The 25,459-nt window shown below is 35.4% G+C and overlaps 1 protein-coding gene across 2 annotated transcripts in view; it reads right to left on the reverse strand.

The window, feature by feature from the left end:
• The window catches only part of LOC127865210 (THO complex subunit 6 homolog), a 53,155-nt gene that overhangs the window by 25,746 nt on the left and 1,950 nt on the right, over positions 1–25,459 (reverse strand). For both annotated transcript variants that reach the window (XM_052405205.1, XM_052405206.1), the window contains exons 2-7: positions 21,216–21,331; positions 5,840–5,904; positions 5,399–5,456; positions 2,672–2,723; positions 1,214–1,251; positions 320–368 (exon numbers count right to left, since the gene is read on the reverse strand). In XM_052405205.1, coding sequence (XP_052261165.1) covers positions 320–368; positions 1,214–1,251; positions 2,672–2,723; positions 5,399–5,456; positions 5,840–5,904; positions 21,216–21,331 — 378 coding nt within the window. The remainder of the gene's footprint in view (positions 1–319; positions 369–1,213; positions 1,252–2,671; positions 2,724–5,398; positions 5,457–5,839; positions 5,905–21,215; positions 21,332–25,459) is intronic.

Consider the following 25,459-nt stretch of genomic DNA (forward strand, 5'->3'; position numbering starts at 1 on the left):
TTTGACAAAGCGACATGAAGATTGGGCATCTAATGTGACTTCTACAGTGTTCACAAGGTTTTTCTTTTGTTTGACCTAGTGACCTAGTTTTTTACCCAGCATGACCCAGTTTTGAACTCAGTTGAGGTATCAATGGGAAAAATGTTCTGACCAAGTTTCATGAAGATCGGACAATAAATGTGGCCTCTGGAGTGGTCACAACTCAAAATGTTGACGCCGCACGACGCAAAACGGACGACGGACAAAAGGCGATTACAAAAGCTCGCCATGAGCACGTTGTGCTCAGGTGAGCTAAAAACTACACTATTTTGCAACAGACCTGCTTGCTCAAAGCAATGCTGTTGGTTTCTGGATCTGAGTACATCTGTCTGAAGAATACAGTAAACAAGCATTATATATCTTTTATAATTATTTATGTTTAAATAAGTTTAACTCTGGTGTCATTTTATTATACAATAAGCATGTTTCCCCAAAATTTGACTGCCTCCCTGAGACTCAATGCCTACAAAACAGTGGATTTCGACCAAATTGTATTGCGTCCAAATACTTGGACCCAGGAGGTATTTACATCTGTATTAAAGTCTTTCAGTTTTTTAAACACCTAATTTTTCAATTAATATAATTCCCAGACTCAAACAATGTTTTCCTTTTTACAAAATTTTCTAATGACTTAATTAAGAAATTAAAATTGCCACTTGACTGCTGAACAAAACATAAATGCCAAATCGGTCACAAAATGTTCAAGTTGTGTATGTCAGCTAAAATATCTGAATATCACTCATCTTTAATATGCATGTAGCAATAATGTAGGTCAATTGTTACATCAAGTTATGCAATCGAGTAATGCTATTTTAAGAAAGTTTTGTGAAACCGGCTTTTAAGTCTCCAGTATTTATGATCATTTTCAGTAAGTTTTAATTACTGGTAATTAATTTATTATTTTGTTCTTGGAAAAATCCATGCAAAATAAGACACATTTATGGTGTAAACCCAAACTCTGTTTTATATTAATGAAAAAATATTTACTCCCCATAACAAGAATTTAGTTTTTTACTTTAGTGTATATGCTGTACTTTTACCCAAACTCAAATACATGTATCTATAAACATGTTCCATGCATTATTCATTTTTTTCCATATTAGCCTTTACTAAAAAATGAAACCAGATATGGTTAACAACAGATAATTAAATATGCCAACTTTAGCACTCTTACAACTTTGGTATCTTGAGGGTCCAAGCCTCCTTAGCAGCCTGAAAGTAAACATTTATGTGAAATGAATAACACTTTACTGTTTGATATGATTGAGAAAATCTTCAACCATACATCTGCTCTGGTAATACAACATAATAGATTTGCAACGATTTAAAGGACTCAAATGTCTGCTTCAAAAATTCTTAATATGTAATTCAGGGCTCCTCCTTATTTGAAACTTGTGTATCATTTAAAGCACGATTTGTTTGTAATGCTGTTCCTGTTAAGTGTTCAAATTAATAGTATTATATAGTTGATAAATACAACTACATCAACTTAAATTACCCTAATTCTACATAATTGACATTAAACATGAAATATGTTTATATAAATTAAGACAAAACAACAAATTAATAACGGTATCCCATGCATATGGAAATTACCCTGAAAATCAACATCATTCCAGTGGACCCCAAAATATAATGTAGAAATGAAACCATGAATATAACTTATATTCCTTCATCCGTATGAGCAGTGCTCTGTGAAAAGTGCATGAGTCAAAATCGGCGTCCTATATAGTCTGGACAGTCTTTAATGGAATGTTTCCCCAGTCCTATATAGTCTGGACAGTCTTTAATGGAATGTTTCCCCAGTCCTATATAGTCTGGACAGTCTTTAATGGAATGTTTCCCCAGTCCTATATAGTCTGGACAGTCTTTAATGGAATGTTTCCCCAGTCCTATATAGTCTGGACAGTCTTTAATGGAATGTTTCCCCAGTCCTATATAGTCTGGAAAGTCTTTAATGGAATGTTTCCCCAGTCCTATATAGTCTGGACAGTCTCTAATGGAATGTTTCCCCAATGTGAACTGCACAGGCTAATCTTGGATGACACCTTACGCACATGCATTTTGCCTGGTTTTCCCAGAACACAGCCTATATGTTTTATTGATATGACGATTGCTGGCATCACATTACAATTCGTACCTTATTTGCATTCAACAATAGATTATCACACATTAATACCTATCCAATGCTCTTAATATCTTTAAAATATTATTAACAAGAAGCAATCAAGCAGCACGATGGACACTGCCATTGCGAGAAACGTTCTTACCCTGTTTAAATAACATAAGGAAAATAAATGTGGCTTCCAAAGTATCTGTCCAATGCTCCTGATCTCAATTAATCTTTAAAGGATTATTTTAAAGCAATCAATCAAGCAGCATGATGGCGATATATTCTTATTATGTTTAAATAAGATAAGGCAATAAATGTGGCTTCCAAAGTATTTGCAAGGTTGATATTGTAAACATACCATGAAGACAGATGACTAACAGCGGAGAAAAGATCACAAAAGTTCCACATGAGCATATCATGTTCAGGTGAGCTAAAGCCTGAAACAACAGCAACTATGAGGGGAAAAAATAACACTAGAGACATACAAATACACTGCAAACACTCAAGATCAGTAAATACCTTGTCAAGAACCTCAGCCCAAGTCCATGCCGAGATGTCTCCATTTCCAGCACTAAAACAGGATTATACAGACAAAAAAATCGTTATGGTAAACACAATACATATTAGTTACTGAGTACACAATAAAGTCCTTAATACCAGTGCCAAACAAGATCATAGAGACATAACTTGATATCTTCAAACGATGGCTATCGTTACATTTATACTTAAAAGCATTTATATTTATACAAAACATTCATGTGGACTTGTGCTTCTTTTACATTAGTGTTGTTTGAGCTTTGGAGTACTAAAAGTACATGAGCCAAATAAGGAAAAGACCCTTGCCCCCTGGCAGCCATGTGTTTCAATGGACCAAATGATTTCCTCTCTCGGCCAAGACATCATTAGAACAAATTATTTGACCTAATTTCAAGAAGATTGGACTTCTAGAGCCTAAAAAAGGTTTTGATTCATGTAAAGCCATATACAAACAAGAGCACCGCCTTGCGGGTGCAGACCGCTCATCTATTTTCTTTTCAAAGGTGAAGGGACTCTCAATTTCAATCACAAAGGAGGGAGGGGTGGAGTGAAGAGGGGTGTATAGTGTGGGGGCGTGGACATTTATTACATTATCTTCCAAAAATGTGAAAAAAAATGCAAAAAATTTTTTTTTTTTAATTCGTGGGTGGGGTGAGGGGGGTGAATGGGAGGGGATTCTTGGGTGCGATGGTTGGACGGTATTTCAAAAATAAATAATAAAAATAAATATTTGTGTTTTTTAACCGTTTCAAAAAAAAATTGGGGGGGGTGGGGGGGGTATAGTGTGAGGGTGTGGTGGTCATTTGTGAGATGATCTTAAAAAAAAAAAAAAAAAAACAATTATAGGGGGGGGATTCGGAGGGGGGGAGGGGGGAGGGCACAGGGGATGGTTTGGGTGGAGTCTATTGTGGTATGTCAGGTAAGAGTAGTTTTGTCAAAGTATCAATCAAATCTAATCATAAATTAAGAAGTTATGGCAATTTTAGCAAAATTTAATAATTTGACTTTGAGAGTCAAGGTCATTCAAAGGTCAAGGTAAAATTCAACTTGCCAGGTACAGTAACCTCATGATAGCATGAAAGTATTTGAAATTTGAAAGCAATAGCCTTGATACTTTAGAAGTAAAGTGGATCGAAACACAAAATTTAACCATATATTCAAAGTTACTAAGTCAAAAAAGGGCCATAATTCCGTAAAAATGACATCCAGAGTTATGCAACTTGTCCTTTTACTGTACCCTTATGATAGTTTGCGAGTGTTCCAAGTATGAAAGCAATATCTATGATACTTTAGGGGTAAAGTGGACCAAAACACAAAACTTAACCAAATTTTCAATTTTTCTAAGTATAAAGGGCCCATAATTCTGTCCAAATGCCAGTCAGAGTTACATAACTTTGCCTGCACAGTCCCCTTATGATAGTTAAATAAGTGTTGCAAGTATGAAAGCAATAGCTTTGATACTGTAGCAATAAAGTGGACCTAACACACAAAACTTAACCAAATTTTCAATTTTCTTAGTATAAAAAGGGCACATAATTCTGTCAAAATGCCAGTCAGAGTTACATAACTTTGCCTGCACAGTCCCCTTATGATAGTTAGTAAGTGTTGCAAGTATGAAAGCAATAGCTTTGATACTTAAGGAATAAAATGGACCTAAACACAAAACTTAACCAAAATTTTCAATTTTCCAAGTATAAAAGGGCACATTATTCTGTCAAAATGCATGCCAGAGTTCTCTAACTTTGCCTGCCCAGTCCCCTCATGATAGTAAGTAAGTGTACCAAGTTTGAATGCAATAGCATTGATACTTTCTTAGAAAAGTGGACCTAAACGCAAAACTTAACCTGACGCCAACGCCGACGCCAAGGTGATGACAATAGCTCATAATTTTTTTTCAAAAAATAGATGAGCTAAAAACTGCCCTGCCCCCTGGCTGCCATGGTTTTTTGACAACCAGAACCAATTTCAAATTCTGCCAAGATATTATTTGAAAAATGTCCTGACCAAGTTTCCTAAAGATTGGACTAAAAATGTAACTTCTAAAGTGTAAAGAAGGTTTTAATTAACCATATAATGAAAACTGCCCTTTCCTATGGTGGCCATGTTTTTTTGTCCAACTATTTTCTTTGCCATAAAAACAATTGTTCTGCCAAAGTTTCATAAGATTTGACATAAAATGTAACTTCTTGAGTGTAATCAAGGATTCGCTTTAGCAATAATAAAATAACACTGCCTCACCCCATGGCTGTCATGTTTTTCTCAGAAAAGACATCATTAAAAATATAACTTCAAGAGTGTTAAAAAGGTTTCACTTAATCCATATCAGGTAAACTGCCCCTGGTGACCATGTTTATCAAAAACTACCTATTTACGAACAAAGTCGATAAATGATAAGAACAAATATTCTGACCAAGTTTCATGAAGATTGGACTATAGATGTGACCAGATTTAAACTTTGTCAAAATACCATCAGCAAAAAAATATTTCTAAGCATTTTTCATAAAAGATTTGACAATACATGTAGCCTCTATAGTGTTAACAAGGTAAATGTCGTGGACTGACCACAAAATAAGAAAAAAAGGGCTCACACAATCTCACCATGAGCACAATGTGCTCAGGTGAGCTAAGCAAAGTGGCTCACTTGATCAATAATGTATCGGTACTTATAAGACAGTAAAATAGTGGCTCACTTGATAAAATAAAGGTTACCTGATCAAGAATGTCTCAGTAGATAACAGACAGTATATTGGTCGACCTCTTGTGCCTCCTGAAAGGTAAAGTCAGGTTTAATATTAATAAACACTAATTTCAACTACATTAAAACATGATTTTTTTTGTATTCCATGTGGAGATTTTGACCTTTTTTAGTAGCATGCGCTCATACTTGTAAATGAACTTTAACTTAATTTAAAAGAACTGAAGAAAGAATATTGACAAGACAGTTGGAAGATTTTTACATGGCATTGCACATTCTTATATACTTGATAAAAAGTGCATTCCTTCACAAAAAAGCAATGAAAATTGATACTTTCAGACAATCTGAATGTGATGTTAAGACTAAGCAGACTAGTCAGGCATCTTTTATAAATACATAGCCTAAACATCATGTTAAGAAAAGCATCTACATTGCAAGTTTTAAACACACTTTACCATCAAAACTGTAAAATGGTTTTCTTGTTTCATCATCAGCAGTAGGCGCAAGGGCAGACAATAAGCTGAAATTAAATATTTTCACAACTAATCATGATAGTACTTTATAGGCAAACATGTAAAACCATACTTATATAAAAACAAGAGCACCGCCTTGCGGGTGCAGACCGCTCATCTATTTTCTTTTTAAAGGTGAAGGGACTCTCATTTTCAATCACAAAGGAGGGAGGGGTGGAGTGAAGAGCGGTGCATTGTGTGGGGGTGTTGACATTTATTACATTTTCTTCCAAAAATGCGAAAAAAGGAAAAAAAAAAATCGGGGGGGTGGGGGGGTGGGGGGGGGGGGGGGTGGGGGGGGGTGGGGGGGGGGGATTCTTGGGTGCGATGGTTGGACGGTATTTCAAACATAAAATAATAAAATAAATATTTGTGTTTTTTAACCGTTTCATAAAAAAAATGGGGGGGGGGTGAGGTGGGGGGTATAGTGTGAGGGTGTGGTGGTAATTTGTGAAATGATCTTAAAAAAAAAAAAAAAAAAAAAAAAAAAAGTGGGGGGGGGGGATTCGGGTGGGGGGAGGGGGGGGTGGGGGGGGATTCTTGGGTGCGATGGTTGGACGGTATTTCAAACATAAAATAATCAAAATAAATAGTTTTGTTTTTTAACCGTTTAAAAAAAAAAATTGGGGAGGGGGTGGGGTTTGGGGTTGGGGGGGTATAGTGTGAGGGTGTGGTGGTCATTTGTGAGATGATCTTAAAAAAAAAAAAAAAAAAAAAAAAAAAAAAAAAAAAAATAGGGGGGGGGGGGCACGGGCGATGGTTAGGGTGGAGTCTATTGTGGTATGTCAGGTAAGAGTAGTTTTGTCAAAGTATCAATCAAATCTAATCATAAATAAAGAAGTTATGGCAATTTTAGAGAAATTTAATAATTTGACCTTGAGAGTCAAGGTCATTCAAAGGTCAAGGTAAAATTCAACTTGCCAGGTACAGTAACCTCATGATAGCATGAAAGTATTTGAAGTTTGAAAGCAATAGCCTTGATACTTAAGAAGTAAAGTGGATCTAAACACAAAATTTAACCATATATTCAAAGTTACTAAGTCAAAAAAGGGCCATAATTCCGTAAAAATGACATCCAGAGTTATGCAACTTGTCCTTTTACTGTACCCTTATGATAGTTTGCGAGTGTTCCAAGTATGATAGCAATATCTATGATACTTTAGGGGTAAAGTGGACCAAAACACAAAACTTAACCAAATTTTCAATTTTCTAAGTATAAAGGGCCCATAATTCCGTCCAAATGCCAGTCAGAGTTACATAACTTTGCCTGCACAGTCCCCTTACGGTAGTTAGTAAGTGTTGCAAGTATGAAAGCAATAGCTTTGATACTTAAGGAATAAAATGGACCTTAACACAAAACTTAACCAAAATTTTCAATTTTCTAAGTATAAAAAGGGCACATAATTCTGTCAAAATGCACGCCAGAGTTATCTAACTTTGCGTGCCCAGTCCCCTCATGATAGTAAGTAAGTGTACCACGTTTGAATGCAATAGCATTGATACTTTCTGAAAAAAGTGGACCTAAACGCAAAACTTAACCAAAATTTTCAATTTTCTAAGTATAAAAAGGGCACATAATTCAGTCAAAATGCACGCCAGAGTTATCTAACTTTGCCTGCCCAGTCCCCTCATGATAGTAAGTAAGTGTACCAAGTTTGAATGCAATAGCATTGATACTTTCTGAGAAAAGTGGACCTAAACGCAAAACTTAACCGGACGCCGACGCAGACGCCGACGCCGACGCAGACGCCGACGCCGACGCCGACGCCAAGGTGATGACAATAGCTCATAATTTTTTTTCAAAAAATAGATGAGCTAAAAACAAGAGGGCCAAGGTGGACCTGGGGTCGCTCACCTGAGTAGAAGTAACATTAAGCAAAGGTTGCTAACGTTGTTTTGTGAAAAGAAAGGGTTTGTTGTTTAGGCAGATATACCGGTATAAACATTTGTGTAATAAGAAGGTTTCTGTGTGTGTGTTTATGGTTTTTAAAATAGACATTTGTTTCCCATTTCAACAAAGGTTTATTTTGGATAAAAGTGATATAATGACAGTAATTTAATAATGAGCATCATCAGGAAAAGAAAATGGAAGTACATTTTTCAATACATGGTTGTCCAGCTTTGAGATTATGAGATGAGCATCTAAGCAACTTTGGATGTTATACAGGATGACTAGTTGTTTTTGAAAGAAAAGCTTTAGTACCGAAAACAACTGTCCTTTTTTTCAATAGAAGTATTCATGAAATAGTTTTTGCTTAATTAAATACAATATATTGAATTGTTATCATATATCACTCAGAGTGGGTTGTAAAGAAGTAAATGAGTATGAGAATATCTACTAGAAATTCAACATTGATCTTCTTTTAAGGTTCCAAACATCTGACACTTTCTCATAGTTACAAATGTGTGCACGTATGTGCAAATATAGAAGTAAACGCACACAAGAAATTCAAAAATATATCACATCAAACAACTGGTCAAACTATTTGTAATTGCACACAAAAAAATGTACCATAATTACATGTTTTTTGCAAAAATAACTGCCAAAACAACTTAGCTATTTAACCAAACAATTTTGTGCTTCTTAAAACATGTGATTAATTGTTTGTTTTTTTTAATACCCAATTGTTCACATTTTAAACAAAGTTTTTTAAACTACCGGAACAATTTTCAGACACACCTTGCAATTATGCTTCAAATTGAAACAAGAGGACCATGGATGCCCTGGGTTGCTCACCTGAGTAGTTTTAATGTTAAGCAAGGGTTGTTAATGTGTTTTGTGAAAAGAAAGGGTTTGTTGCTTAGGCAGATACATGTATATACATATATGCGGTATAAGTAGTTTTGTGTGTGTGTTTATGTTTTTAAAATAGACATTTGTTACCTGTTGCAACAAAGCTAGACTTTGGATAAAAGTAATATGAGGACAGTTATTTAATAATGTGCATCAGCAAAATAAAATGGAAGTACTTTTTACACAAATTGTTGTCCAGCTTTGAGATCAGGAGATAAGCATCTCAGCATCTTTGGATGTTATAGGAGATGACTAGTAACAACCTGTTTTTGCAAGAACAGCCTTAGATACCAAAAACAACTGTATTTTATTAATATATTTAGTGTTTATAAAATAGATTTTACATAATTAAATACAATATGTTAAATTGTTATCATATATCAAAGTCGGTTATAAAGAAGTTAATGAGTATAAGAATATGTACTAGAAATTCATCATGGGTCTTCTTTTAAGGTACAAAACATCACTTGACCTATCTCATAGTTACAAATGTGTGCAAATATAGAAGTAAGCACACACAAGACATTGAAAAAATTATCATATCAAAACAACTATTTGCAATTTAAATGCACAAAAATCTGTAGCATAAATACATTATTTTTGCAAAAACAACTGCCAAAACAACTTTTCTTTTTAACCAAACAGCTGTTTGTGCTTCTTAAAAGATGTGATATAATATTGTGTTTTTTTTACTACCAAATTGTCAACATTTTTGACATAGTGTTTTTAAACGGGTTATGGAGGTTTCGGTAAATGACAAGTTCGGTAAATTTATTTATATAGTAAATGCCGTAGAGGTTTCAGTAAATTAGTATAAATTGGGATTATCGCACCTTTTGTCGATAAGCGTGTACATTAATTGAGTTGTTTGGCACTAATTAAATTATCTGTTTAAATGTACGGAGTTGATTTTATCAATTTAGAGATGTTTGCAAAGTGTTAATATTAATTATCCAGGCTTGCAACCTATTAATATTCTAATCAAGGGAGGTAAATTTTATAATATTAAAAGTTTATCTTTAGGTCATGATCGTTTTGTATTTTATATATGTTTTTAAACAATTAGTTGATAAAAACATAATTAAAGCGTATCAGACAAAAAAAATACTAATGTGGCTCTTACAAGAGGTGGCCTCCACGTGGCAAGAGCTGGGCAACATATTCATTATGTTGGCAAACTACCTCATGTTTATATAATGAGAAATTTTCAGTTGTTTAAAATACTTAGATCAACTATGTTTGTTTCTTATATAAATAAATTTTTCGCTTCTTTTTCCTACAATCAGGTCAGCACATAAAGGTACTATTCTTAAAATAATCTAGATATGTATGTTTAGATCGTGAACATGCTTTAACACTGGTGGCCGAGTTTTTACATACACGACCAGTAACTTTCAAACTGTGAAATAAACAAACGTTTTCCTTCTTTAATCATGTTTACAAAAAAATACTGGTGGTGACATCAAAGGATGTTTATTTGTGGTAAAAATAACATTATTATGTAATTGGGTAATTATAAAATTATCATGGTCATTTTCAAATAAGAAATCAAAGAGAGGATGAAGAGAAGGTTTTCACGGGTTATCAAGTAATTAAGGTAAGTGTTGTTGCGCAATTGTTAAAGTGTGTATATATGCAGGTGATTTCTTTTACTGTATCATACAATCATGGCTGAACATCCATGTATTTTCTGCAATATTGAGGTCACTTCTCGTGCGCACGCTATTGCATGTGATGCATGTGGAAGATGGAGTCATCGTAGACACACTGGTAAGTCTTAGTATTTTCTTTGTGATAACAGAGATACATTAAAATTGTGAATTTGCATTTCTTTTGTGGTCGCCTGTAATGTCTTTATTTAAAACTGATTATAAGTAATGCCAATGATTATTTTAATTAACGTAAATTAATCGATAATGGTTGTGCACACGAACAACGACTTGGAAGGTAACTATAATACAATTAGCATTATAAATCTATAAGTAAAAAACAATTCACAATTTCACATTGAATATTATTCGTATATTAATATTATACTTTCATAGTATACAATATCGGTAGTAAGCATTTGTTTCATAATACTGTTATTAAAAACTGATAAAAAATGACATAATCATGTTATTAAGTATAAACATATGTTTTTATTATAATTACAGGATGGCATAGACGCATCAACGCACGAGCGTGTTCCGCAAACCTTGGTCTGTACAAGTTGGCCAACCTTCTCAGAGAGGAATCTGAGACAGTTGATCTTCATATACGGCTGGTGAGCCAGCACCTTCTCACGAAGATCAGACGGAAGAAATATGTTGCAATACACGGCAGACTACATCAAGCATGGGATGACTACGAAGAGAAGAAGCTGACAATCACTGATCTACTGAGGATCATCAGCCATATCAATGCCCTGGGACCATCCACGGCGGTCCACCACATGCTTGACACCGACGAGTTTTGAACGATGTGAATGACTGATATGGTTGAAATGTCACATTAAATTGTACTGTGTCATAAATGTATCTCATTCTTATTAGAAATGAAATTAAATTAAATCAGCATGCGGAAAATCTGAATGATAATAATGTGTCGTATTAATATTGTACTGTGTCAAAATTGTATCTTATTAATATGTGACTACTCCCTCATTTTTTTTAAATGACATGATATATTCAAATATGTTCTAATATATATATATATATATATATATATATATATATATATATATATCACATTTAATTGTACTGTGTCATAAATGTATCTCATTTTTATTAGAAATGAAATAAAATTAAATCAGCATGCGGAAAATCTGAATGATAATAATGTGTCGTATTAATATTGTACTGTGTCATAAATGTATCTTATTAATATGTGACTACTCCCTCATTTTTTTTTAAATGACATGAAATATTCAAATATGTCCTATATATATATATATATATATATATTGTATCCATGTTTTACTTGTTGCTTATTTATAATATATGGTAAATAAAACGGATTACAAAGTCAATCAGTTATTTATTTTTTTTATTCAACGGATTTGTTCAGGCTAAAAATGATATCAGTTATTTTGGCCGTAAAACCCATTGTTCCAGTACAGTAGCCAGGTGCCTGTGTATTAAGTTGATAAGATAGTGATCATCACAGCAGCTTGCTATTACACAGTGTATTCATTCTGTTGGCGTTGTGTTAGATGTCATTTTAATCAGTTTTCAATTATGTGTATCTCTTCGCTTAACTCAACGTTCAATGGCACGCGCACTTAACATAATTATAAAACATAACGCGTATCATTATATTACTTTTTATTAATTACGTACACGTATTAGATTTTATATATTGTTTTTTTTTTCTCAACCAGAAAGAAATAATAAAACATGTAATATAAAATTCAACATTTGGCTCTTACAAGAGGTGGCCTCCACGTGGCAAGAGCTTTGGTTTCATATTCATTATGTTGGCAAACTACCCCATGTTTATATATTGAGAAATTGAGTGTTTATCGGTGGTCTAAAATACTATTGCGCTTTATATTTAAACTGAAATCATTTTTATTAAATCATATTTTACGAGACACTTTTTTAAATAGCATGAAACTTAATTGAAGATCTTACATTGATTCCGCCATAAATCATTATTTATTATTACTATTATGTTATTTAAATAAAAGCACCAATTATAAAAAAACAACAGTATTGCGTTATTCAAATCGTAAATATACCTACAATTTCCTAACAAAATTCGTTTTTCAGAGGTAGCTCATTCATTTCCCTAAATTCTTTACCGTAGGCATAGCATTAATTACTCAACTCAAAAGTCAAAATTAATCCACAGTTTGCAAATAAATGCCCCTAATGTTATTGTTAGCCAATAATAGGTGTCATTAACACCTCGTTGTAGGTATACCACCTCTATAAAAACCAATTTACCGAACCCTCCACGGCATTTACTATATAAATAAATTTACCGAAGTTGTCATTTACCGAAACCTCCAGCACCCTTTTAAACAACTGGAACAATTCAGACTCACCGTGCAATGATATTTCCAATTGATACAACAATAAAACCTATTAAAATCACAAATCTTTGATAACCACACACAATATACTGACTGAATAAATACTGTAGGCCTAAAACCTTTCAAATTGTAATCTTATCTTATGAATGGTGTTCATCTGACATCAATCAAAGGTCTTGGGAGTGCCCCATTAATTGGGGCCAATTTCCAAAGAGTGTTACACAAATGGCTATTGAAAAAGTCATCAATCAACACTATTGTACTGGAAGACTGCAAGCACAGGTATAAATCAGCTTTAAAGAGAGTAGGATAAGTGAATGGAAGGTCAAATAACATTCAGATGAAACAATTCTTGTTGTTTTAATTATTGGTTTTACCACTATGTTGAATTTCTGCGAAAGATAAAGATAACAATCTGAGGTAATGGCAATAATTTATTTGTCAGAGTAATGCAATAATTATAATTAAATATTTGGTTGTTGTTAATGTGTCTGAATCCATGACCAGTATCATCATTATCATTAACCTCATCATAATCATCATCATCATCATCATCATCATCATCATCATCATCATCATCATCATCATCATCATTGTGCACCAACATCTTCATTACAACGAGAGTGTTTACCATGGTTTTAATAAAGTCATATAAGGAAAACTACAACTTCCCTGGTGGCCATGTTTTTCAACAAACTGTAACCATTTTCAAACTCAGTTGAGCTATCATTAGAACAAATCTTGGGACCAAGTTCCATGAAGATTAGACAACAAATGTGATTTCTAGAGCATTAACAAGGTCTTACTATATCCATATTAGGAAAACCGCCCCGCCCTCTGTCGGCCATGTTTTTCAACGGACCGGAACCATTTGCAAATTCAGCCAAGCTATCATTTGAATAAATCTTCTGACCAAGTTTCATGAAGATTGGACTATAAATGTGACTTCTAGAGTGTTAACAAGGTTTTACTATAGCCATATAAGGAAAACTTCCCCGCCCCCTGGTGGCCATGATTTTCAACGGACCAGAATCATTTGCGAACTCAGCTGAGATATCTTAAAAACCAACATTCTGACCAAGTTTCATTAACATTGAACTACAAATGTGACTCCTAGAGTGTTAACAAGCTTTTTTTAAATATGTAAATATTTAAATAGGTAAATGACCCCCCCCCCCCCCTGGCAACCATGTTTTTTTACCGATCCCAACCATTTTCGAACTCAACCGTCAAATCCACGAAACAAATGTTCTAACCAAATTGCATGAAGATTGGACCAAAAATGTGATTTCTAGAGTGTTCACGTGTTTTCCCTATACATATAAAGAAAACTGCCCCGCCCCCTGGCGACCATGTTTTTCCTCCGATCTAGACCATTTTCAAACTTGTGCGAAATATCAATAAAACCAAAGTTTTAACCAAGTTTAATGAGGATTGGGCAAGGTTTCACAAGGTTTCTCTATGGCCATATAAGCAAAACTGCCCCGCCCCCTGGCGGCCATGTTTTTCAACGGACCGGAACCATTTTTAACTCAAACAACATATCATTAAGACAAACATTTTGACATAGGTACATGGAGATTGGGCATCAAATGTTACTTCTACAGTGTTCACAAGGTTTTTCTTTTTTTTTACCTAGTGACCTAGTTTTTGACCCTCGGTCGAGGTTTCATTGGGACAAGTTTCATTTAGATCAGAAAAGAAATGTGGCGTCTAGAGTGTTCACAAGGAAAAATGTTGACCACGCACGCACGATGGACGACGGATAAAAGGCGATCCCAAAAGCTCACCAGTGCTTTCCACAGGCCATTTAATAGTCCCTTGCTGGGACACTTGAATTTCGAAATCAGAGTCCACAGGGCTCCTGAAATTTTCTGATCAGTGTATTTTGGCTGTTACTGCAACTATCCATTCTTAAGATCAAAGCGATATCGATTTCGACGAAAAATTTGAAAGCCGATTTACGATCCTCTGTCAACTACATCTAACACTTTACCCAACTAAAGCCCGCTTCAGGGCGGAGCGTCGCTGTATTGGAAAAATCAATATTGGCCAATGAGAGCGTACGCTTTGTATAAGCGACAGCACTTGTAGGCAGGCACTACCTGCAGTTAAATCATGCAGACGACTCATGTGACGTACATGTAATTGCCACAGAAATCTTGGCTTTGAACTGATGATAGCTATAATCCTCATGGAAGTTGTGCGTTTCATGAATAACACTGTCAAAAGATTTACCCGACTCGTAAAATGTTTTAACAAATTATCATTGAATTCAATATGCAACTGTTCATGTTTTCTTGAAGTTTCAAATGAGCATAATTAAATGTGTAATCTGAAACCTATTTCCAAATGTAAATGTTCACTCTAGGTTAACCGATTCTTGCTTCAAACAAACAGTGATAATATATTTTGTGTTGACCCTTTGTCTCAATAAAAAGGGCGCGAAAATTATGCAGCATGTACAACGACGCGTCATGTGCATAGAAAGCATAGGTGTATTGATCGTTGTATTAGCAAGCACACACCACGTCAAGCGATTTACACATGTTCAGTGGCAATATTTCATCAAATCTATAGTCACTTATGCTGAAATTTATTTGAACTTAATAAAACTGGCAACGTTTGTTGTAAAAGAAATTATTGAGCAATTTTATCGTCAATATTTACCAGAAAGTGCTTTTAAAAATGGGATTATCGGGTAATGAATAGAAACTTGAAAAGTAGTAAGTATGCAGTTATAGAGTCAGGTTGATACGGATGTATTGGGGAATCATTTGAGTCAGGATTTTACTATATTTGCGGGAAATTTTGAAACAGCGGGAAATTTTGAAACAATGATTAACAAATGTCTTTATCAATGACTTTATAGCTGGGGAGTTTTCTTAAAGAGTCATAGCGCACCAAATGATGTCTTTTGAGGCTGTTTTTCTTAGAGTTATAACGCACCACAGAACGTCAATTGACACATTAATTATTTTTTTTAATCAACATCGGGCGGGGACACCCCTCCCGATCCACCCCTATAAGCCCCGGGGCGCCTGAAAAAATTCCTGTGGAAAGCACTGGTGACTCACCATGAGCATGTTGTGCTCAGGTGAGCTAAAAACAATGAAACCAAAAACAATGTGAGTGCCCTGTTAATTGAGGCCAATTTCCTGGAACTGTAAGCCCATAACACAATCATCACATTGCTTTTTAAGAAGGCATCAATCAACACTGTTGTACTGCAACAATGCCAGTACATGTATCATCATCATCATCATCATCATCATCATCATCATCATCATTGTGCACAAACATCCTCATAAGAACTAGAGTGTTAACATGGTTTAACATAAAATACTGCTCCAACCCTGGCGGCCATGTTTTTCAACCAACAGTAACCATATTAAAACTCAGCCAAGTAATCATTTAAAACAAACAAGAGGGCCATGGTGGCCCTGGTCGCTCACCTGAGAAGTATTAATGATAAGTAAGGGTTGTAAAACATCTTTTTGTCAAATTCAATGTTTAACGGATTGTAACCATTTTCAAACTCAGCCCAGATATCATTAGTACAAATATTCTGACCAAGTTTCATGAGCATTGGACCAAAAATGTGATTTCTAGAGTGTTAACAAAGTTTTACTATAGCCATATAAGGAAAACTGCACCGCCCCCTGGCAGCCATGTTTTTCAACAGACCAGAACCATTTTCAAACTCATCCAAAATATCGTTAGAAAAAATGTTCTGACTAAGTTTCAAGAAGATTGGACAATAAATGTGACTTCTAGAGTGTTAACAAGGTTTTACTATACACTAAAGACATATAAGGTAAACTGCCACGCCCCCTGGCGGCCATGTTTTGCATTCAACTGGAACCATTTTCGAACTCTTCCAAGATATTACTGGGACACATGTTCTGACCAAGTTTCATGAAGATTGGACTAAAATGTGACTTCTAGAGTGTTAACAAGGTTTTACTATAGCCATATTAGGAAACTGCCACGCCCCCTGGCAGCCATGTTTTTCAACCAACCAGAACCATTTTCGAACTTGTTCAAGATATCATTATAACAAATGTTCTGACTATGTTTCATGAAGATTGGACAATAAATGTGACTTCTAGAGTGTTAACAAGGTTTTACAATAGCCATATTAGGAAAACTGCCCTGCCCCCTGGTGGCCATGTTTTTTATCCAACCGGAACAATTTTTGAACTTGTCCAAGATTTTATTGGGACACATGTTCCCACCAAGTTTCATGCAGATTGGACTAAAAATGTGACTTCTAGAGTGTTAACAAGGTTTTACTATAGCCATATAAGGAAAACTGCCACGCCCCTGGCAGCCATGTTTATCAACCAACCGGAACCATTTTCGAACTCGCCAAGATATTATTGAGACACATGTTTTAACCAAGTTTCATGAAGATTGGACAATAAATGTGACCTTTAGAGTGTTAACAAGGTAAATGTTGACGACGCACAACGCACGACGGACAAAAGGCGATCACAATAGCTCACCATGAGCACGTTGTGCTCAGATAAGCTGAAAATTGACCAAGCTTTATGAACATTGGATTGCACTTTTAATGTGACTCCTAAAGTGGTAGAACAATTTTACTAAGCCATATAATGAATACTTCCCCGCCCCTTGGTGGTCATATTTTTCATAAGAACAAATGTTCTGAGCAAGTTCTATGAAGACTAAACCATAAATGTGACTTCAAGACTGTTAACAAGGTTTTACTATAGCAATATATATAAAGACAAGAAACCGTCGGAGACGGGTGATGCTCCCCAAAGGTTTTTTTGTCACAATATTGCACTATATATTCAGATAAAAGAAAAGGAAACGTCTTGAGGGCACAGTAGTTGGGGGGACAAGAATTTTTTATAGAAAATTTCAAAGGGCCATAACTCTGTGAAAAATCATCCGACCAGAACCCGCTGATAATATGCACATCTCCTCTTGGTAGTGAAGCTTCCCATAAAGTTTCATTGAATTCTGGTCATTAGTTGCTGAGAAATAGCCCGCACAAAAATTGTGCACGGACGGACACACGGACGGACAGACAAAGCGGCGACTATATGCTCCCCCCAAAATAAATTTAGGGGGAGCATAAGACTGCCCCACCTCATGGTGACCATGTTTTTCAACGAAATGGTCTGACGAAGTTTCATGAAGATTGGACAATACATGTGACTTCTAGAGATTAAACAAGTTTTTAGCTCGAATATATATATATATAATTATATAGTGGAGCTAACGTTAAAGTTTGCGTACCACCTCAAATATTTTCAATGTCCCTTGACATATTGCTTTTATATTTCGCATACTTCTTTACCAACATGACCCCAACCTATAGACAAGAGCAGACAACTGTATCAAGCATTTTGTAAGACGTATGGCCCTTTTTCCACTTAAAATATGCATATTATTGCTAAATCTATGTTAAAGTTTGTGTACCACCTCAAATATTTTCTATAAACCTTGACATAATTTTATTGCTTTTATATTTTGCATACTTCTTAACCTACATGACCCCAACCTATCAACAAGAGTAGACAACTGTATCAAGCATTTTGACAGAATTATGGCCCCTTTTATACTTAGATAAATTGAACATTTTGGTTAAGTTTTGTGTTTTGGTCCATTTTACTCCTAAAGTATCATAGCTATTGCTTTTTATACTTGGAAAACTTGCTAACTAGCGTAAAGGGACTGTACAGGGCAAGTTGCATAACTCTGGTTGGCTTTTAAACGGAATTATGGCCCTTTTTTGTCTTAGTAACTTTGAATATTTTGTTAAATTTTGTGTTTCGATCCACTTTACTTCTAAAATATCAAGGCTATTGTTTTCAAACTTCAAATACTTTCTTACTATCATGATGTTACTGTACTTAGCAAGTTGAATTTGACCTTGACCTTTGAATGACCTTGACTCTCCAGGTCAAATTAATAATTTTTGCTTAAATTACCATGACTTCATTATTTATGATCACATTTGATTCATACTTTGACAAAACAACACTTACCTGACATACCACAATGGACTCCACCCAAACCATCCCCCACGCCCCACCCCAGAATCTCAGAATTTTTTTTTCTTTCTTATTTTTGTTAAGATCATTTATTAAATGACCACACATCCACATTATACCCCACTCTCCATGATGGCTTACGGTATACTGTCAAGCACTCGAATAGTCGAGCACTCTGTCCTCTGAAAGCTCTTGTTTTCTTTAATTTGACCTTGTGACCTAGTTTCTGACCTCATGTGACCCAGTATCTAACACGACCATGATATCATTGGGACAAACCTTTGGACCAAGTTTCATGAAGATAAGACAAAAAGTGTCGCCTCTAGAGTCTTAACAAGGCAAAATGTTGAAGACAGACGACGCAGGACGGATAAAAGGTGACCTTGAAAGCTAACCATGAATACGTTGTGCTAAGATGAGCTAACAAGAACTGTCATAAGACAGCAAACTTGACTATCAGTTCTGTTTTGATAGTATAATGTACATTTCCTATCAATCACCTGATATAATGACCACGAAGACATATTTTGAATTGAATATCAGGAGTAGTTATAGCGAATATATACAAGAGCACCGCATAACGGGTGCCACACTCGGCTGCGAAAGCTTGTCAGATCTTTTTTTTTTTAGAGGTCACAGTGACCTTGACCTTTGACCTAGTGACCCAACAAGAGATGTGTTTGTCAGAAACACCCATTTATCATTTGGCAGGTATAGAAATCATCTCCCTTTAAAGGTTATTACTTCCCTTGAATTTTGTCCAATCCAACCGGGGGGAGGGGGGGGAGGGTCTTACAGTCAATTATGACCATGTCAGACATCACTGATAACCAAGGCCTGTGGTTTAAAAGTGATCATAACCAGAGTTGATCATGCATCTATGGACATAAGTCCACAGGTATGTAATGAACATGAAAGAAATTATAATTATATCATTTAAAAAAAAACTTTGAAAAATCAATCAATTGGGTTATAAATAATCAAAATAATAAATTTGTACAGTAACTTACTGTGAAAAGAACTTCAATTCTTGGTAAGGAAATATCTAATTTTAGATTTATAATTATATACATTACTTCCCTTGGAAATAATTGTCTGTAACAAATCTCTATTTTTAGTAGCAAATAATTAAAAGCCACTATACTGTGACTGTAGATTCACCACTCAAAATGTGCAGCTCCATGAGATACACATGCATGCCAAATATATAAAGTGGCTATGTTCAATATTGAATAATTTTCTCCTGGTTAAAGCTTATTACTAGTACTTCCCTTAAATCTGTATTTTTTACCATAGACCGTAAAGAAAGACCTTGACCTTTTACCACAATGTGTTTGTCAGAAACACAATGCCGCCTACTGCGCCGCTTTGATTTATTTAACAAAAATATATACGTGGGCAGGTCAGATAACTATGTCCATTTAAAGCTTTTTACTTCCCCTGACTTTGTTTTTTCAACCCTAGACCTTGAAGGATGATGTTAACCTTGAAATTGACCACTCAAAATGTGCAGCTCCATGAGATACACATGAATGCCAAATATCAAGGTGCTATCTTCAATATTTAAAAAGTTTTGGCCAATGTTAAGGTTTTAGCACGAAGCCTACGGCGGACGACGAGCTGGTTATGACAATAGCTCGTTTTTTTTTCCGAAAACAGCCTCGCTCAAAATTGCTGCTGAAAAAACAAAAAACAACAACAAGAGGGGCTACCATGTCAAACAACAAGATTTTCAACTTTTAACAACTCAATTTAGCTAAATTTAAAGAACTTTGAAAGCAACATCTGCATTTATGTGTAAGCTACCTACATGTACACACAAAATTGCAGCACAATTAATCGATCGCAAGTAAAAAACTTAAGTGGCAACCATTTTTCAATTATTAGTTACAATGACCTAAACCTACCAGTATAAGAAGCCCCAACGACAATCTCACCCCAGATCTGCATGAAAGCTACCAAATATTACAGCACTTCATCCAAATTAAAGATATTAAGATGAATACCTTTTTCTATTTTAAATAATAGTGAATTTGAATCCACTAAGCCCAAATGGAATCCCTCACCAGACCAGCATGTAACCTACCAACAAGTTCAGCACAATATCTTCATCCCAACTGAAGTTATGGAGTGCAAACATTTTATTTACTTTAAGCAATCTTCACCTTGAAAAGTTAGGTCTTTATGTCAGCTACAGATCATTTTTTGCACACAAATGTTAACCTGCTTTTTTGAATAACTGTACTATAAACAGTGATCTGGAGATGTTTCAAGTACCAGAACATTAAACAAAAGCCTAAGCGACCATTAAGGTAAGAAAAGTAGATTGTACTTTTGGATCAATAGTCAAGCTTAAAACAAAAAGGAAACACATGAACAACTCGGAAAATACTGATTATCAAGAGATATGAGAAACTCTATTCTCTGCAAGATATGACTTTCATAAATATAATGACAACCTGTTTTTAAATAAAATACCTGAACACTGCTATTTTTCCAAAATTGTTTGCAGCTGCTAAGTACTTTCCACAGGGTGAAAAACACTGTGCAAAAACTGTTGTATGCAGCAGTTTTCTTTCGGAATCTGCAGTGCCCTGAAACAAAAGACAAAATTAACATTTGTCCATTTGTCATAACATGGCATGTAATAATCAGTAACAGATCCTTGACAATACAATAGAAAGCTTATGGAAAAGCAATTACTGACCACTGTCCAGGACCTTCTAACCGAACTATGACTCTGCAAGGCAGATAGACATAGCTATCCTGGACTTAAGCAAGGCCTTCAATAAGGTCCCACTTAAAAAGCTCTTACATAATCTAGAGCGATGTGGTGTCATGGGTAACATCAACAACTGGCTCAAGGACTGCCTTACAGACAGGAACATGAAAGTTGTTGTAGAAGGAGAGAAATCGAATCCGGCTACAGTCGACTCCAGTGTACCACAGGGCACAGTCCTCTGCCGGTGTTATTCCTCTGCCACATCAATACCTACCTGATTAAGTTAAGTCCTCGGTCCACCTATTTTCAGACAATTGTTTACTATACTGCACTATCAGAAGTCGCAAGGACCATAAAATCCTACAACAAGACCTGAATAAACTAGAAACCTGGGCCAACACATGGGGCATGCGATTCAACGCAGAAAAAATGATATATCCTAACAAGAAAACCTAAAAACAATTACCAAAACAGCAAATTCTAAACTTTGCTACCTTAAATGTAGCCTGAAACACTGCCCTGAATCCTGCCCTAAAACAGTCTAATTTGCCTTAATAAGGTCTACTTTTGAATATAGCTCAATTGTCTTGGATCCACACCTTAAAAAAATCGTAGACAAATTTGAAAAGATCCCCCCAAAAATCAGCTAAATATATTACTGGAGACTATACCACCAAAACACCAGGCTGCATGACAAATATCCTGAAACACATGAAGATCCAATCCACCCTGAAAAGAAGAAAGGCCAATAGCCTAATCTTCTTTAAGTTGCTTGAGGGGCTGGTGCCAGCCCTGCCTAGCCAAGACTTCCTTACCCCAGTCAGGCAATCTAAATGTAGAGTTACCCTATGGCCCTATTTAAAGACTTTTTCAGACCATAAAGCAGATCGCCGACCTACTCGTCATCGATCTGACCCGATCAAGGACTGAAATATTCACGGAGTATTTATATAAAAGGGCATTTTCCCTGCAAAGTTCACGGGCCTGACCTGGATACCATACTTCAATAAAATGTATGAAAAAAAACATTCTTACCATTCTTGACGTTATATTATGCATCAAAGCCACTCTCCAGCGCCATTTGAAACCTTCTTTTACATACATTTCAAATGGCCGACATTTTAAACACACAAGTGATTTCATTGGTCCAATGTGAAGGTGTGTCTTCACTTCACTCGAAGGTGTGTGAATATTTTAGTCTTGGATCAAGTCTTATCGATGATGAGTAGGTCACACAAGTGGTGCATTGTGTTATTTCTTAAAATTTGACCCAGTATTTGTGAAAAAGTTGCAAGATATGTACATTTCCAGAAAGGAAATTCATTTCTGCGTTGAATAAGACCGAGTTCATGAAAACATCATCAAAATTGTGTTTCAGGTCAACTGTCCTACAGTGGGACCAACCACCCTGTACCGTTGCAAAGAATTTAGAGATACTTTTTATATGGGCTAAATTCTTTGGAACGTCTTATCAGCAAAGGACCAATGACGAGGTGAAAACCAGAAAGTTAAAATGTTCATCAATTTGCGTAAAATTGCAAAATAACATTACCAACTCTTAAAGTTTTAGTTGAGAAGTCCATTTTTACCTCAAATATCGTCGAATTGAAGTTAGAAAGGCATAAATTCTTCAGTTAAACTTCTGCTTAAATCGCAATAAAATAACTGTCCTCTCGCCATGCTTTGAAACAGATTTAAATATGACCCAATCAGAAGAAGGCATTATGGTGTACGCGTAAATTTTATTTAACATAACTTTTAAAGGGATCTTTTCATGTTTTGGTAAATTGACAAAATTGAAAAAAGTTGTTTTAGATTCGCAAATTTTCGTTTTAGTTATGATATTTGTGAGGAAACAGTATTGCTGAACATTTACCATGGTCTAATATAGCCATTATACGCATCTTTTGACGATTTAAAAACCTAAAAATTATAAAGCGTTGCAACGCGAAACGATTGAATAATTTGGAGAGTTCTGTTGTTGTCGCTTAATTTTGTGAAACTACGAATATTGCTTATATAAGGTATAAAATACGTCACTTATGTATTCTTGGCAGGATGGCCGAGCGGGCTAATGCGTTTTGACTCCAGGCATCCGGGGGTCACTGGTTCAAGCCCTGCTGCGGGCTACTTTTTTTTCCTTTTTTAAATTTTATTATTGATTTTTTACTGGAGCTTTTAAGATCTAATGTTTACATTTATCAATATAAAGCATTTAATGACAAACTTCAAAACATGCCAAAATCTGTGAAAAGGCCCCTTTAACACCGACTTTTACCTAAGTAGATTTAGTATGCTCATCAACCGGAGTTTAAAATTCTATCAATATAGCTAATCTAATGGCTAAATTAAAACAATTAAACCCCTATATAGTTTTAAGACTACAGGAATGCAACGCAGCAGACCCTGGACCCGCCCATTTTCCAGTAAACAAGGGAAATTACTGGAAAAACAGGGTACCCTACATCGACTCATGGTATAATAATCAAAAGGCTGGTGAAAGAAACTAGGAACACTGCTTACCGTGAACTACCTTTCTCATAATTCACAATTATTCAACACTTTCCGTTCATCGTCGGATCCATTGCGTGTTGTTGTTGTTTTTTAGGCTAGATTGCACTCTACCGGTACGCAGTTGTTTACCACTATCGACAAAGTGGGGGTTTTGGGGCGGTAGCTCCCGATACTAAGGAAATATATAGGATAAAAAGGATTATTAGGTATTGCTTTAGGTGTTAGGTATTGGGCAATTCTTTTTTACGTACCGGTAACATGCAATGGTCCCGTTTTTTATTCATTGCGAATCTGCCATGTACTTTCACTTCGATAACAAAAACAACAAGAAATATATTCTTTATTTTATATGTTATAATAAATATTCCTATAAATTAATAGAATGTGTTTGTTTTTATTTGTCAGTTAATTAAAATGTTTATTTTATTCGAAGATGTTGTTGTTGATGTTGTATTGACAAAAACAAAAGACACGTAACCAGATGATCATGAAGCGGGAAATTTGAAAATTGGAAAATTTCCTAGCGAGTGGTATTTTATCATGGCCAGTCATCTAAGCATAGCGATATGGTATGTTTTCTGTGTGTTTTATGTCAAGTTAGGTGTAAATCTGACCACTTCTGTGTGAAACACAAAGATATGCCATAATTGGATCACACTCTATGACTTAATTCCGGGGAGGGGGGGGGGGGGGGGGGGGGGGGAGAATAGCCACCTTTTTTAGCGCTCCCAAGTATATGAATAGCTTCCTTTTTAGACAAGAGAGGCTTCATTTTCTTATATGGGTGCCTGATTTTCACATTTGGCATACGATATGAATCGCCCAACTTTCGGACTCGGACTGGCTGCGACCTTGGTAGTCTTCTAGAACCACCGACCTTCCGCCGCTAGTCACATGGATGTCTTCATAGACCACTCCGGGTTGGCACATATTACTTGACTGTATTAACTTACCTTATGATATGTCACGAATTTGATGATTTGTGACTGGGAAATGATATAATTATTTTTAAGTAAATAATAACGAACACCCTTAGTAAATATCACCACAGCTTTAATGATTACTATACACGCAAATACTTTGCGAACATACTAGTACTCGTATTCGTGTACATAATGCATCATCAACATATAGAGTATATCCTGTCTAACAAAGCGTTTATAGCCACTAAACAGTACATGTATATTGATGCAGGAGTTTGAAATTCTATTCATCAAGTTAATGTAATGGCTAAATAATAAAAATAGACCCCCCCTATATAGTCTCTCTAGACTATATAGGCTAACTCCTGTGATATTATTATTGTCATATATTGTCTCTTTCGGAGGATATAATTCCAAGCACGATCCGACATTTCCCTAGAACCGCTGATCGTTCAGCTTGGTTACACCAGCACTTAAACCAGATAGACACAATCGAAAGGTCTACATCATAGGACATTGTACTAATTAATTAAGCAACATGTATGTTTAAATGCATAAAGTAA

Source organism: Dreissena polymorpha, chromosome 1 (genome assembly GCF_020536995.1).
Source record: "Dreissena polymorpha isolate Duluth1 chromosome 1, UMN_Dpol_1.0, whole genome shotgun sequence".
Classification (NCBI taxonomy): domain Eukaryota; kingdom Metazoa; phylum Mollusca; class Bivalvia; order Myida; family Dreissenidae; genus Dreissena; species Dreissena polymorpha.